This window comes from Abramis brama (assembly GCF_963993115.1).
Source record: "Abramis brama genome assembly, chromosome: 6".
NCBI lineage: Eukaryota > Metazoa > Chordata > Actinopteri > Cypriniformes > Leuciscidae > Abramis > Abramis brama.
The window spans coordinates 32,751,532-32,768,303 of NC_139968.1; the positions used below are offsets into that span (position 1 = coordinate 32,751,532).

Below are 16,772 nucleotides of genomic sequence, written 5' to 3' on the forward strand. Positions count from 1 at the left end.
ACCACTCTCCGATAATACTCTTTCCGGGTCCAAAGTCCAGGTCCTCTCTACCTACCTACCGCTTTCGTTAGTGTTTTGGTTATTATTGAGTGTTTTTACAATGCCGCAGTGCTGTGTCCCGTGTCCCGAGCTAACTCACTTCAACCTCGTAAATCTTCTTTTTCATTGATGCCTGGACTCTACCCTTAATTATGCCACCTGAGTGATGAGCTACACTAACCACTCTGTTGGTGTTAAAGGAATTTAAACCCTTTTTGACCGCCAAGGGTGCCTCACTAAGAAGGACGTGATCGTAAATAAATTTACAGGTTCCACCATTGTTATTTCTGGACGAGAGGAGCGCTTGGACCCGGAAAAGGCTAAACGTCACGCGTGACGTCAGACTTAACAATCGGATACTGCAGTCACTATGTAGTGCAGTTAAAGGGATAGTTCACTTTGAAATACATTTTTGGTATGTTTTAGCTTACCTCGAGGGCATCCAAGATGTAGGTGTCTTTTTTTCCGCAGTAGTTTCAATTTTGATATTTTTAGGTCAAACCGTTCTTGTCTGTCAGTCATATAATGCAGGTCTATGGTCACTGTCTCAAAGAACATGCACAGAGTCCAAATTAAAACAATTCCCCGTCGTCCAAATTAAACAATTCCCCATCGTAAGTACACATTGATGGCCTAAGACACGAAACGAGCGGTTTGTGTGAGAAAACGATCAGTATTTATATCGTTTTTACCACTTATACACAGCCATGTCCGAGTGATCTGATCTGACGTGTACGCAGACTGGTGCATAGATATATACACTAGATGTCGCCTTAAAGACATTCGTTCCAATGAACTGCCGTAGACAAGGCGACATCTAGTGTATATATATCTATGCACCAGTCTGCATACACGTCAGATCAGATCACTTGGATTAATCAAATGCATTAATATTTATAGTTAATAATTTAATTCCTGACCTGTTTTTCTACATTTCCTGCAGATGCAGAAGATCCCGACTACAGCAACTACAATCATCAGAGATCCAGCAGAGATCAACACTATCAGAGACACTGAGACTGGAGGAACTGAAGGAGACTGTGAAAGAGTCTGTGGGAGCAGTGCTGTAACGGCTAAAGAGAGACAGTCATTAAAGAATGTGTCAGTCTACAACTAAAGAGACCAGGGCTGCGTTTCCAAACACATTTTGACACAAGTTGATCACAGAGGACACTGGTGGCAATGGTCTCCACAATCAACTTGGGCTTACAAAGCTTTTGGGAAACAGATCAGGTCAGTAAACACACACATATATCATCAGTGCTGTGGTACCTGCACATGTGTGACAGAGTGTGTTGATGTCCAGATGTGTGGTCTGGTTGCTGATGGGATTGTTCAGCACACAGCTGTAGGTGTTTTTATCCTGATATTCCACCTCCAGAGGTAGAGAGAGACTGATGCTGAGATCACACACACTGATGCTGGACAATACACTGATTCCTTTGTACCAGGAGAGAGTCACATCACACACATTCAACACTGAACACAGCAGTGAACAATTTGATGATTTTGATGAAGATGATGATGAAGAACAGTCTCTAGTGATGTTAGGAGTGCGCAGTTGAGCTGGGAAATATGAGAGAATAAATATAACCACAATTTATTTTCATCAGAAAAGCAAAAATCTGGGTTACAGTGAGACTGACAATAACAATAAACAGGGCCGATCCGCAAACATTAAAATACTCACAGTGACAAGATGAGAACAATATGAGTGTTAACATGAGTTTAATGTGAAAACAAAATCACACACTATCCTTTTGTGTGTAAAGTTATATTTAACTTTTTGCTTTGACATCACAACACCTTAAACACTTAAATGAATGATTTAAACAGCTTTACAGCTCAAATAATACACAAGTTTCAACAGATTAATTAATGTAAGTGTTTTAATAAAAACTAATGTTAGTGTTAATGTTATTTTATAAAATAAATAAGCATTACATTTCTGCTGTTAAAATGTCCAAAAACTGACCCAGCGCCTCTTAGTAAGTGCCTTATTTTTTTTATTTTTTTTTAAAGAAAACGAGGGACAAATCTTTTTTTTTTGTGGTAATCAACCTTATGCCATAAATGCAGCGAATTGAGATTTTAAAGGGTAAGTTCACCCAAAAAATTTAATTCTGTCATCATTTACTCATGTAACCGGTTCTACTCAGCCTGCTCTGAGTGGGATTCGAGCTGTAGTCTCTGGTGTAGGAGTCGGGCGCTCTAACAAGAGGGATAAAGACTAGCCTCTAGTGCTAGTCGCTAGTGTGCCTCTTGAGATCATGGGAGTGAGGTTTACACACACAGATCTTCCTAGACTACGACAGTTACACTCACCCTCATTTCGTGCATCTTTGGAACACAAATGAAGATATTTTTAATGAAATCTAAGATTTCTGTACCTCCATTGACAGTCAACATAACTACCACTTTGACTCTCAAGTATGTTCACTTGACATGCGAGAACCAATGAGGTTTATTAATGTGTAACATTTCCATGACTTTTCCAGGCATGAAAATTACAAAACGCAGCACGTTTAAGCTTCAGCAAGAACCAATGAGGTTCATTCTCGTGCGTCAAAGCATGAGCTTCTGTTTATGTTCGCTGATCAATGTTTTTTTTTTTTTTTATACAAATCTAAATCAAATCTGTTCATCATATAAAGTGATCTCATGTCTCTTCAGAAAATTTGGACTACTCAATTCATATGGATTAGTTTTACGATCTCTTTATGAACTTTTTGAAGCGTCAAAGTGGTGGTTGCGAAGACTCTCAACGGAGGGACAGAAATCTCTTTGATTTCATTAAAAATATCTTAATTTGTGTTTCAAAGATGAACAAAAGTCTTACTTTGGTTTGGTACGACATGAGGGTGAGTATGATGAGAGAATTTAGATTTTTCAACTTACCCTTTAAGTTTTGCTGAACTCAATAAAAAAAACAGAATAAAACAGGAATATGTGAACATTTGGACAAATAATATGTCTACTGACCATAGACAGAAACACTGAATGTTTTTGATGAATGTTCAGCTCCAAATATGTCTAGTGAATAAAGTCCAGTGTCTGTGTTTCTGGTGTTTGTGATGGTCAGAGATCCAGACTGATGATCCAGCTTCAGTCTGTCTCTGAATCTCCCATCAGGAACATCATCATATGTGGAGAAGATTTGTTTCTCTCTACTTATTTTAGCTATAATAGAGTTTTCAGTTCCAAATTTCCACAGTATATCGTCGTCTTCATGTATTTCAGTGACATCAGAGTATAGAAGTACAGAATCTCCCTCCATCACTGACACTGACTTCACTTCATCATCACCAAACACGTCTGGAGAACAAACAGATACAGGTTTTATGCCGGTTAAAGCTACTAATGGTTTGCAAAGGATGAAATCTTTTGCGGTTTGAAAGTAAAAATGAATGGTTTTTTTGACAAGTACATTTGTATTACATTTGTTGTCATTCAAAATTACTGCAGAAGTATTTTTTTAAAATAATTTTAATGATAGCTGGGCATGAATTTCCATTTATCCATTTTGTATAAAATGCATACAGTATATTTAAAATTACAAAGAAATGCCTGAGTTTTGAAGGATTTCATTTCTGAGCCTCCACTGTTCGAGTTTCTCCATCATATACATCTGCATAATTCTCCATGACTTTTACCATTTTAATACATTTCCATGACTTGCAGGAATTAAAATTACAATTGAAAAATGTCCTGATAACCAGAGAGGCCTGAATCCAAAGTATATCTCAAAATAAAATCTCAGTTTGATTTGGTCTGTGATAGTGTAAATAGTCTAATCTAAACCATAGCAGTAGTTTGTCATTTTGTTCTGAAACAAATGTGAGATATTAAGCCATAAAATGCTTTTAAAACTTACCAGTTGGACACCTCCAGCACAAACAGAACAAAACAAACATGCGAAACATTTTCTTCACCCTTCCAGTGTCTGATCTAACAAGATCTGCATCTATTCGTGGCATCTATTCGTATCCTCACACAATAGTCTCTCTCTCTCTCTCTCTCTCTCTCTCTCTCTCTCTCTCTCTCTCTCTCTCTCTCTCTCTCTCTCTCTCTCTCTCTCTCTCACACACACTTTAACTGTTCTTAATAGTGGACAACAATCTTTATCATTCATTTATTAAACAATCGTTTAACATTGATAATGTTTGAAAGATAGTTGTCTGAAAAAAAAGAGTGGAATATTGTGTGAATCTCGTTGAATTACCTGATAAATTAGATCTTACTGATTTTACAATTCAATTGTGTGCAAAACAAAAAAGATCAAATCTACTATCCCTCTTGTCATTCTCATTGAGGTTGAGTCAAACTGAAACCTGCTGAGGTCGGTTTTCTTCAGAAACATGGACAAACATCTTGTTGGTGAGAGTGGGCTTTTGTTTGATGTGCGTTTAGTTGGTAGGTGAACTGGTGAAGGGCTTCTTCCTCTCCTGCTTACTTTACATCTAAATAAAACTGTTTTCCATTTTTCAAACACCATTGATTGATATTTGTTCTTGTTTTAAGCATAAACTCGCTAAATTTTGTTAAATTTCTCAGAAAAAAAGTTTTCATATCTTCATTTTTCATCTCAAGTAAATGTATTTTAGAGGATGTTTAGATATTTGCATTGCATTAGAGTATAATCTGTTCATCATAAGGGGCTAAGTTCCTCTTTAGCATATCCCATCCAAGCAGACCCTCAAGACACAAACACAGCTTTCATGGTTTCACACCCTGGAGGAGTGGGGGCACAATACACATATTGCCTCATACCCCACATGTGTCAGAAAGTTGTTGATCTCACAATACACAAGAAAGAAACTGCTGCACAACATGTCCCATCTGCAAGATGTTTAGACAAGATAACATTGTTTCTCACTTTAAATGAGACATCCAAGCACTTGCGGTCTGTCTCTCGGAAACTTCGCTCCCCATCTCACAAGAAGTACAAAAGTTCACCCCTTAGTCAATCAGCTACATTGAGGCATAAAGATTAATAAAAGAAAATCACTATATATATATATATATACACATACATTTCAAATGATAATAATGGTAAACACATTAAAATTATATTCACGTATGAATATGATATTCAATATGATAAAACATCATATTGAGAGAAACACATCAACACGATAATAATGATTTCTTAAAATGTGATTTAATACATTTGATTAAATTATATTTAAGATATAAATGATTAAATGATAAAACATAAGCAAGAGATATAATATTTGTATTTTTCTGATTAATCAGCCGCACTGTCAAAATAAAAGTCACAACAACAAGGCTCACGTCACTTCAGAGTTCCTACTGGCGGTGTGAATACAACCAGAAACATTTTCCTGGAAACATTACTCGTGGAACCACCCTGGTGACTAGAATAAAGTTCCTAGAACTAAGTTCCTAGCACTACTAACTAAGCTCCTACCTGTCAGGGTTGATGCAGGCAGGATGCTGAGACGAGGTTTAAGTAATTCAAAAACAAAGTATTTATTTATTAGAACTGAAATGGTTTCAGATTACAAAATCAAAAGACAAAACTCCAGGAATCAAACATTAACCATACAAAGACAACCATAATCTGACGACGACAGACCAAGACTGAGTAAAACACTGGGGTATATATACACAGGCAAACAGGAACAGACACCACCGGTTCAGATTCAGGAACAGACGCCACCGGCTCAGGCTCAGGAACAGACGCCACCGGCTCAGGCTCAGGAACAGACGCCACCGGCTCAGGCTCAGGAACAGACGCCACCGGCTCAGGCTCAGGAACAGACGCCACCGACTCAGGCTCAGGAACAGACGCCACCGGCTCAGGCTCAGGAACAGACGCCACCGGCTCAGGCTCAGGAACAGACGCCACCGGCTCAGGCTCAGGAACAGACGCCACCGGCTCAGGCTCAGGAACAGACGCCACCGGCTCAGGCTCAGGAACAAACGTCACTGGCTCAGACTCAGGAACAGATACCACCGGCTCGGGCTCTGGAACTGGCACTGGAACTGAATCGGTTGGGTTGGTTGGATGTGAGGCGTACACTATTGACTTTGTCAGCTAAACTCACTGTTAGATTAGATCGATTACACTAGACTAGCTAGATTCACTGTTTAGATGACAGTAAGTAGGATGACAAAGTAGCATGCTGAGGACATCTGCTGGTAAAAGACGTGTAAATGCAACAAACTGATAATGATCCATTCGAAACCCAGATATCAGACGGATGTGATGGGGCACTGCAGGCCTTGTTATGACCCGGACAAAATGTATGTGAGCCTAATGTGACCCACATGTAAAAAGGCAAATATGGCACAAATATTTTAAATCACATGTGGGCCTTTTTAGGCAAAGATGCGGCACTCATGGCAATGTGTAATCTGAATGTGAGCCTAAAGTGGCCCATTTGATAAATAATGAATATGGCCCAAATATTACAAACCAAATGTGGGCCACCTATGGCAAAAATCTGGCACAATCGACAATGACTAATCTAGAAGCAAACCAAATATGGCCCACATTTGTTGCAGCAAATGTGGCCCAGTTAATATCTTAAAACATAACTGGGCCAGTTTTGGCAAAAATGTGGGACAGTAATCACTGGCGAATCTGAATGTGAACCTAAAGTGGCCCACAAATGGAATAGCAAATATGGCCCAAATACATTACACCAAACTTGGGCCGCATCTGGCAATTGTACGGCACAGTCAGCACTGGCTAAACAGGGTGTAAGATTATATATTTTTATAACAATTAGGGCCACTTTTGACAAATATACGGTACAGTTTGACAGCCCTAAATATCATTAGAAAATGTGGCCACTTCTGGCTTGGATGCAGCACCTTTGAAAGAGATGTATAGCTAAAATGCACACATTTGAAAATATGGCGTAAATACAAATTTTCAAAAATGAAAAGTTTTCTGTGAAGGATAGGTTTAGGGGAACAATGATGATGTTAGTGTAAGGGGAGAGAATATACAGTTTTTACAGTATAAAAATCATGTCTATTGAAAATCCCCATAAAACATGAACATACAATGTGTGTGTGTGTGTGTGTGTGTGTGTGTGTGTGTGTGTGTGTGTGTGTGTGTGTGTGTGTGTGTGTGTGTGTGTGTGTACCACAAACACAGACATGCACTACTGACAGCTCTTACAGTCAGTTTAAATTATGTTGTACATGTTGGTAGAGTGGCAGTTTTATGGTCTTGGAACGTTACTGAATATTTGGCTGAGATGCATTTTGAGTTGCTGTATGTAAAAATCTTTGCTGTGGTTTTAGTGGTGGAATTTTAGATTCTTTCCAGAGAATCGTTCATTTTCAGTTCATTCACCAAAATGATTCATTCAGATTCGTTCACTGATTCGTTCAGTGACAACTTCTTCATATTACATAAATACGGCAGCAGTAGAGATGTGACAGTGATAATATTCTTCTACCGGTTAATTGACTTGTGACAACACCGGTAATATCGGTTTCACCGGGGGGGATGTACAAAATATTTTACATCGCTTTTAAAAAGCTGGTGCTTAGCGTCAATTTATCCTTCGCTTGATTGACATGCGATCTGAGTCTGACCAATCAAAATCCACAATTTTTTTCCCACAAAGAAGTCAGGAGAGTTAGTAGATTAACGTTGGTGGATTTGAAACTGGCTTTAACTGAGCCAATCTGTCACGACACATTAAAGAGCCACAAAACAGTAGGATATATGTTTATTGTTTAATTTTCTTTGACTGACCAAATTTGAAAGTTGAGACTTTTTCATATTAAATATTACCTGCTTGGTCCTGTCTGTCAGCGCTTGTCAGTGTCCTCTATTTTTCACTGCTTGAGAACATGGGTTGAATCTGAAAGTTTAAAAATAAAACTAATTCAAAACTAATTCAAAATCAAAATTTAGCTGCGAGCAGCGATGATGGGCCCAAGACGGTGGCACCGCCACCCCGGTGCCTTTACTGTATATATATATAAAGCACATATGGCTCAGTTCTGGAAGTGGCAAAGTTCATATGGGCCTTTTCTGGCCCACTCGCATCAAGCCGGTTTTAATGTGAGTTGTGGCTTGCTGTGTGTGGTCCAGATGTGGCCCATGTGACCTTTGTCATTTTTTTATGCATGTTTGGCATGAGTTTTTGTTGAATTTACGATTCAAAGCTTTGTTTCTCCCATCACTAGGGAAAACAGGATTGGGAGCAAGACTTGACACCGAGTTTCCCTGAGTTTTTTGTTTTTTTTGTTTTCAGTATTTATTATGTTTCACTATAGGGGCATTTTATCATGATTAAAATCATTTCATTTTTACATATTATTCATCTTTTATTAATGTCTGAGTATTTATACAAGTAATATATATATATATATATATATATATTTCACAAGATGAGGGCTGCTTTTACAAATGTTGGATAGCCTAGAAAATATCAAGAAGATAACAGGAGATCTCTGCTCTTTATATCTTACGTTTCTGAATTCTGTTTTTTGAATTGTAACATGAATATTTCTTATAGTGATACAATGTAATTTATGCCAGAGTATGATATAGGCTAGGTACTAAACACTACATTTATAATGGTCAAAATTAAATATAATAATGGTTTATAATGTGTGTGTTTTTTTTGTTTTTTGTTTTTTTACAAATGGAAAACTTTTTTTTTCTGTGGAACAAAAGTGGGTGTTTTCAAACTGGTGAGTGTGTATAAATGAGACATAGGCTACTTAGAATGGAAATGTCAGTGATGGACTAGAATTGCTCTCAGATTTTATCACGTGGGTCATTCTCCCTATGACTGACTCCCATTAGTCTGATTACTTTCGTTTTTTCGTTTTCGTTTACCACCTCAACCAGTGGTAGGCTAACAGGCTATCAGTGTCAGAGGAGGCGATGAGCTTTCTTATTTTCATCCTATTGTGGTTTTTACAGCTTGGTAAGTATGCATTTGTTTCTGGTGATTCACAATAAAGAACAGCTTTTGGTTTCAATTCAGATTTCGTTTGGCTGTAAATGCGCAGTGCGCTGTAATCGACGTAAATAATTGTGCATGTCATTCTTCATGATGTGGGAGTCTGACAACGTCATTTGTTTTTATCCAAGGCAATAGCATTATTAGCTTGGGGAAATACATCTAGTGAAAGGAAATTTCAAGTCCATGTCCAACTCTAAATTGTATGGAATTTATATCTTTGATTTCATAGTAACACTTTACAATAAGGTTCATTTGTTTATTATTCATATTAACTAACATGAACTAATGAGCAACACATTTGTTACTGTATTTGTTAATCTTAATAATACAACTGTTAATTGTTTGTTCATGTAATGTCAGTCAGTGCATTAACTAATATTAACTAATACTAATTTTGATTTTAATAATGTTTTAGTAAATGCTGAAATTAATATTATCTAAGATTATGCTGTAGAAGTGCAGTTCATTAGTTTATGTTAACAAATTGAACTAATGAAACCTTATTGTAAAGTGTTACTGATTTCATAGCTAACACTTTCATGGATACATACATAAAATTTACAACATCAACAAAACTAAACATGAATTCCTCATAATTACCTTCTTGATTCTAACTGTTTTGTTTGGTAAAGTAAATAATATTTAGTAATATTATCATAATTTCCCTATTTTTGTTAGATGTGTTATACAGTCTAATTGTATCAACGTCTTTTCATTGGTAATGAAGAGAGGCTCTCTGACCTACTGCTCTCCATCGAGGGAGATATTCCAGTTAATTGTGAGGAAGTCATTAAAATATTTAAAAACACAACAGACATACGGGTACTGCTTTAAATACAGGTAATTAATTTAATAAATAAATGTAAAAAAAAAAAAAAGTTTTTGGTCCTTCCACCCCTGCCCCTGAGGAGGTGCACGCCACTGCTGACAGTTATTCAACGTGGGGCTGACTCTGACTGGAGCTAAACTACACTATTTTAGTTTTACTAGGTTAATTGCTATATAGCGCGAGTTAAGAGCATCAGTTAATCTTCCTAGCAGGGAACAGTACTGTCTTCTTACTTCTTTTTATTGTGAACACAGAGTAAGAACCACAGAGGCAAAACCCCATCTTACACATCTTTTTCTATGACGGTGAGAATTCCCCTTTACTAACACAAAAACCCAACCATCTTGCTTTAATAACACATAAATCAACTCGGCCCACTAGAATAATATCTTTTTTATGATACGCTGTTTATCGATTAAATGTTCATAATGGATACTTATGGGTATTAATTATGAGACTATGAAAATTAGTTGCATATGGAAGTAGAATAATGTCAAATGTTTTTGAAATAAAAAGCCTGTTGAATTGCACTACTTGAAAAAAAATAGGCATTGCATTAACCATGCTTGCATTTTAATGCATTGTATTTTTAGTGCTTACATTTTTATGGCCTGAAATTCAACATGGTTGAATATTTAAGCTGTGAATATTTCAATTAAAAACATTTCAAACACCTTTTCATTATTAAAAATTAAATAATCCATATTCACCTTTCATATTTCACTTCCAAAATATTCAAACTGTTTAAAAATATTTTCGGTCCATTTTATTTCGCTTTGCAAATTCGCTTCCACAAATTCAGTGGTTCAAATTCGACAGTAAATTCAACATTGACGTCCAGGAACTGCAGGAAAAGCAGTAGATTGCCGAGCATACTCTCCATCTGCTGTTAGTCGACCTCACCATCAGATGGTGCAAAAGCGCTTGTTGCTGACGAAGACATTCATTCATAAAATGAAAATGATTATCTGTGTCAGTATATGCGGAAAAGATGATAAACACACAAAAGCTGTGTTTATGTTTCATTCAATAACTTCATTGTTACTTTCCCTGTGTATTCTACATGTCATCAGCCTTCTCTACCATGAACAGGATTATAATCGGTTTCCCTCAATACCTCATACTCAAGGATTTCCCTTCCGTTGATAGTGATATGAAAGACCAATCTTGCACCTTATTAGGGAAGTAGGCTGTAGGCTATTATATAGGCTACAGGCAAGAAGATGGACTCAGAATATGAACTTAATGCGCAAAGTTTCATGCTGAGCGTTTCGTGATATACTGGCATAAAATCAACACATACATATATATATATATATATATATATATATATATATATATATATATATATATATATATATAGTATGCATACTGTATTGCATTAGCTTAAACTGTCACAGCACTTGCATATTGTCCTCCTATTGTTAGTTTAACTGTAAATCGCTTTGGATAAAAGCGTCTGCTAAATGACTAAATGTAAAAAATGGCTTGATATTGGACATTAGCACATTTAGGGACCGTCTCTAAAGATGCATACAACATTGGCATAGCCTACACTACTGAGCCTGTGTCTGTCACTCGTCCTCTTAAAAGTGGAAGCTTGTGCGTAGCTTTGTTGCATTATATTGAAACTTTGTTGATGTTATTATTGTCATGCGTGTTCTGGTTATTTGCGCATGATTAAACATGAGTCTTTATATGGCGATAAAACAAAGCTTTGTTGCGTTATTTTTTTTAAGTGGGGATTGGGGGTGCGCCAACCCGGTTGGGACATAGTAGGGGGTGCGCAGGAAAAAAAGTTTGGGAACCGCTGTTGTAAACTCTATGTTGTACTAAGCATGTAGCAAGATCGAACGTATAAGTGACTGATCTGTGAACTGCAAACACAGAGACAATCAAGTGCAGATATAAAGGGTTTAATAAATGAAACTATACAACTAAACTAAGCAGAGCTTATATATAGAATGAAGAAAAGCAAAGGAAAAGAGAGAGAAGAGCAAAGAATGGACAATGTTAACCACAACCTAATGAGAATCATCAGAGATTCAATATCATCTTCTTAAAAGAGGTCAAACTCAGAGACACATCTAAAGATTGATAAAACGGTTATTTGCATTGGCTTTGGTGCTGAACAAGAGCCCTGGATTCGTGTAGAATACAGAGATTCTTCATGAGTTTGTTAGGCGTGAGCTGAAGCGTTCATTGAACTGAAAGTTAACTTGAAAGTAAATTTGTAAAGTAAGTCAAGTAAGTAAGTAAAATAAAGTCTGGAAGAAGTGTCTTGTGTTATGTGCTTATGAAATTCTTAAACTGCTGATCTTATTACCTTAGTATTTTCACTATATTTTGGATATTAATATCCGCTGCAGAGTTGATAGTTACGGCCTGTTTAATTGAGAGCTGGACGATTCATTTGTTCGTCCGTGACTCTTTCAAAATTCCCTATAAAATTAACAATTCTCTTTGAGCTAAACTGACCTGTTTCACTTACAGAAGCTTCACGAAGCAACATTTTGAAAGCGCCCATCACTAAGGGGTAATTTACAAGACACCGTTTTCAACTAGAATGGAAAACTTTTTATGCATTTTGGCCATTCATTTACACAACAATGGTGTTTCGGAGGCCTGAAACTGCAAATTTGTGAAAACAGTGACGTCAGGCGCATGCGTATTACGTGTACAGTCTGAATGTGTGAATCATAGATATCATATAATAAAGGCTAGATGTCTCGTGCGCGCTGCTAGCCAATGGAGGTCGACGTACGCACACGGCGGCCATCTTACCACAGGGTGCTCGCTCACTCGTAACATGGTGCAGGTACTTTTAAATAACCATAACTTGCTCAATTTTCTACCGATTTTCAAACGGTTTGGTTTGTTATAAACGTCAGAGATGCGGTTATGATACTGCATACATATTAATAATTATAACAATGGACTTCCATATGAAAGAATTATAGCCACTTTAATAACGTTTGTAAGAAACCAAACCGTTTGTAAATCCGTCAAGATTTCAGTGAGATAAGAGGATTTGTGTGCGTGCTGATCACTCACCTTAATTCACAGTTTCCCTGTGGCAAGATGGCCGCCGGTGATGCCGGAAGTGAACTCCGCCTTAAGACATCTAGCCTTTATATGGTGTGAAGTGTTTCTTTACAAAGTGATGTCGCCAACTACTGGCCTGACGTGAATAATGCAGGTTATAGGCGTTTTTGCGGATCTGGTTATTTTGACAACGCTGTCATCTGTACATGGAAAAAAACAAATGTTTTTTTTTATGTATTTTTTTTATTAGCATATCGTTGTGGTGTAAAGGTACCCTAAGCTAGGACATGCCCGTACTTGTAGCAGGTGGGAAGCACATAGAGCCTAATCGGAGAGTCTGCTTGTTGATTACAAAGTAATTGATTACAAAGTCACATATTTAATTATATGTGTTTTACATTGTATCTTCACTCATTGTACATTGATCTTGTCTATGCAATAATGTCTATGCAATAATTTTTATAATTGTGTCTTGTTTTTTCCTCAAAAAATCTAAACATACTCAAAAAATAAAATGTATAAAATTGCCATGGTGCTGACTCTTTCTTTTCCAGGAATGCACTAAATATTTAAATGTACGGCCTTGTTCCTTTAGTTGATTTTTAAAACTAAGCAACTGCAAGCAAGCATATGTACTTGCGTAGACATTGTAATGCATGGAGTCACTATTGCATGCAAGTAAACTGTTAGTTTCATGTTGGCATTAGCCCTTCAACTGCACGCTGTTTTCACACCTCTATCATGCCCTCTCAAATGCACATCAACCACATGTTTATTTATAGGCACTCTTATGCACACACTTTTTGTTTAAGCAACTGATCAAACCACACGTAGGCCTATATTATTTAAGAACATCAGACCACTGGTTTCAGACTCTCAAACTGAGCTGGTCTTAGTAGGGATGTTGTGAAGTTTAGTGTTTTTCCATAATTTGTGCTCAGATATGGATTCTCAACAACCCCAGAACTTGTCCACAACTTGTAAAGATCAGTTTTCACATACTGAAACCAAATGCTCAGAGCTCACTAGTGAAGGGGTCAGGGGACTTATAGACTACTCTCGTGCAGACAGACGCATAGTCCACGTGATTCTCCTCTGTATCTGTCTGTAACAAAAAACATTAAACAAGATACAAAACAAATTTAATAAATGTTTGAAATGAATTCAGATGCATAACAGCAAGTGTGATTTATAGGCTAAAACAAACACTGTGGCAAATATTGTTATTATTGGACAAAGGAAAGAACTGCAGCAATGAAATTTTCCCAAATACTATTCAGTTTGATTGGACACAAACTATTGAAATCAACATCCTCTTCCATTTTAAAAGTCTATTTATTTATGCATGATATGGTTACTTGAGTTTTATTATCTAGGTTTTTTCCTCCCCCTGCTGTCTGCTATCATAACAGATCTACTACCAATTTTTTTGGTCACAACCCACAAGCTGAGAACCTCTGATCTACTCAACCCATCAGAGCAGAAGAATAAAAACTCATCTTAATTGTAAGTGTGTGTCAGATCATCATATAAAGCACATACACCTGCACTCATGCACACAATAAGACACAGAAATAGAAAATGAACTTACCAGTTTACGTGCATTTCGTTTGTAGAATGTCGGATCAGCGTAAGTGATCTCTTTATCACGAGTCTGCACTGTTTCATCATCATCATCATCATCAACAACTATAACAATAAAAATAGGTAAACAAAACAGTACTGAAATTGAACAAAATCTTTTTATTCAAAGTAGTTAAAGTATTCATTTATGTGATTAATGTCAGATAAAATTACCAAAACTGTCTCTTAACTTGTCACTAAGGTAGTTCCCTAAACAGGTTATGTGTGTATGTAGCGCCATCTAGTGTCTTAGATATACACATATATATTGCAAACTAAGTGTAATTCATAGAAATTGTCAAACTCAGTACTACACTAAATTTATAATTCTCTCTTATAAGCAGTAAACACTTGCCTTCTAGATCAGTTTTTCTGTGTTTCCTGCAGATCCAGAAGATCCCGAATCCTGCAACAATCATCAGAGATCCAGCAGAGATCAACACTATCAGAGACACTGAGACTGGAGGAGGAGAAGAAGAGAGTCATTAGTGTAAGTGAATGTGTCTGATCTACAACAGAAGACACATATATCATCAGTGCTGTGGTACCTGCACATGTGTGACAGAGTGTGTTGATGTCCAGATGTGTGGTCTGGTTGCTGATGGGATTGTTCAGCACACAACTGTAGGTGTTTTTATCCTGATATTCCACCTCCAGAGGTAGAGAGAGACTGATGCTGAGATCACACACACTGATGCTGGACAATACACTGATTCCTTTGTACCAGGAGAGAGTCGCATCACTCTCAACACTGATGAACACACCAATGAACATGATGATGATGACGATGATGATGATGAACAGTTTATACTGATGACAGGAACAGGCAGACGAGCTGGAAAACATGAGAGAATATAAGGAATATGAATATGAATGTTTTGGACATACAGTATGATGTCTCTCCATAGACAGAAACACTGAATGTTTTTAATGTCAGTTTTGCTCCACTTATCTCTAGTTGATAAACTCCAGTATGTTCAGTTCTGGTGTTTGTGATGGTCAGAGATCCAGTTTGATCGTCCAGCTTCAGTCTGTCTCTGAATCTCCCATCAGGACCATCATATGTGGAGGAAATGTTAGTGTCTCTATTGATTTTAGCTATGAGAGACTTTTCAGCTCCAAAAGACCACAGTAGGTCTTTATCTCCATGTATTTCAGTAACATTAGTTTGTAAAGTGACAGAATCTCCCTCCGTCACTGACTGTATTTCATTTGTCTCAGAACCAAACACACCTGTAGAACACGAAAAGGTTTTAATCCCAGACTATGGTTCTTTTTTTGTTTAGAAAGTCTGAAATCCAAGGCGAATTCAAGAACAGCAGTAAAGACTTAAAAGATTAAAGGTTACATATATGAACAGACAGATAAGTGTGATCTTTATCTTTAAAGTTATCAAATGTAGAGTGCTGAGTTTAATTCTGCTGGACATTTTTAATCATAGTTGTGTATGTGGGACATTACCAAAAGCCTGAATACAAAGTCAATCAGTTTGATTTGATTGATTTGGGAATAAAAGTAAAATGCAAACCCCTAATTTGAAATAGAGAAATAGATAGTGTTCTGAAACAAAAAGAAATTAAGCGATAAAGATGCTATTTTTAACTTACCAAGAAGCCTCCTGCACAAAGAAAAGAAAAGAAACACGTGAAGCATTTTCTTCAGTAGTTCAGTGTCTGATGTAATAAGACTATATCCGCTGGAAACAGTCAAGCTGGTGTGAATCCTCCCACGACAGAGCTTAACCCTTCTAATGCACACACACACATGCACTGTATTTACATATAAACATTCATCTGGCTCTTATTGAGGCTTTAAATATAGAAAACAATTCTTCTTTTTTATCATTTAACATTGATTCATACTGAAAGGCATAGTTGCCTGACTGATATGTACAAGTATAAGAGTGCAATATTGTGTACATCTTTCTTAAAATTTGAGGTAAAATAAAGATCATGGACTTTAAAATGTTCCACAATCATTTAGTTGTAGTGAATGATCAAACAGGTAAAGTCATCTCCCATCTCTCATTGCCGGTCATACTGAGGTGAGACACTAACAGCTCGATGTCGGAGTCAAACTGAAACCTGTGGTCTGATTTCTTCACAAACGTGATCACATGAAAACACAATGATCATATGTAACAATTCAAAGGTTTGGAACAGTTCCCTTTCGTAAAGGGAACTCCCGCTGCATCGATACTCGATACTTTGGGGAATGCCCTCGGCATGACGCGTCTGAAGTCTGTAATGGAACTATTCCAATCTTGATTG

At 37.0% G+C, this 16,772-nt stretch overlaps 1 protein-coding gene across 4 annotated transcripts; it reads right to left on the minus strand.

Moving 5' to 3' along the window:
- Positions 1-5,994: 5,994 nt before the first annotated feature.
- LOC311085818 (uncharacterized protein) lies at positions 5,995-16,172 on the minus strand. 4 transcript variants are annotated; one of them, XR_014606968.1, is made up of 8 exons: positions 16,110-16,172; positions 15,051-15,735; positions 14,858-14,962; positions 14,471-14,568; positions 13,906-13,984; positions 12,889-13,079; positions 7,820-7,889; positions 5,995-6,048 (listed from the first exon to the last, which is right to left on the minus strand). XR_014606968.1 is itself a non-coding variant. In XM_084118440.1 (6 exons), exons 2-6 carry the CDS (start codon positions 15,406-15,408, stop codon positions 12,988-12,990), a joined length of 732 nt encoding a protein of 243 aa, XP_083974566.1. In that variant the 5' UTR covers positions 15,409-15,735; positions 16,110-16,172; the 3' UTR covers positions 12,874-12,987. The 4 variants fall into 4 exon arrangements, 1 of the variants encoding a protein (XP_083974566.1); XR_014606969.1 differs by lacking the exon at positions 7,820-7,889 and having other exon boundaries at positions 6,002-6,048; XR_014606970.1 differs by lacking the exon at positions 12,889-13,079 and having other exon boundaries at positions 6,006-6,048; positions 13,882-13,984.
- Positions 16,173-16,772: the final 600 nt, after the last annotated feature.

What these genes read in the sequence shown, in the direction of transcription:
- LOC311085818 (XM_084118440.1), bottom strand. Translation starts at nt 15,408, where the DNA reads ATGGAGAGACATCATACTGTATGTCCAAAACATTCATATTCATATTCC. An exon ending in CAGAAAAACTGATCTAGAAG is followed by an intron (nt 14,569 to 14,857) that starts GCAAGTGTTTAC and finishes TTATTGTTATAG; the next exon opens with TTGTTGATGATGATGATGAT. An exon ending in GTCCCCTGACCCCTTCACTA is followed by an intron (nt 13,080 to 13,905) that starts GTGAGCTCTGAG and finishes TTCCATGTACAG; the next exon opens with ATGACAGCGTTGTCAAAATA.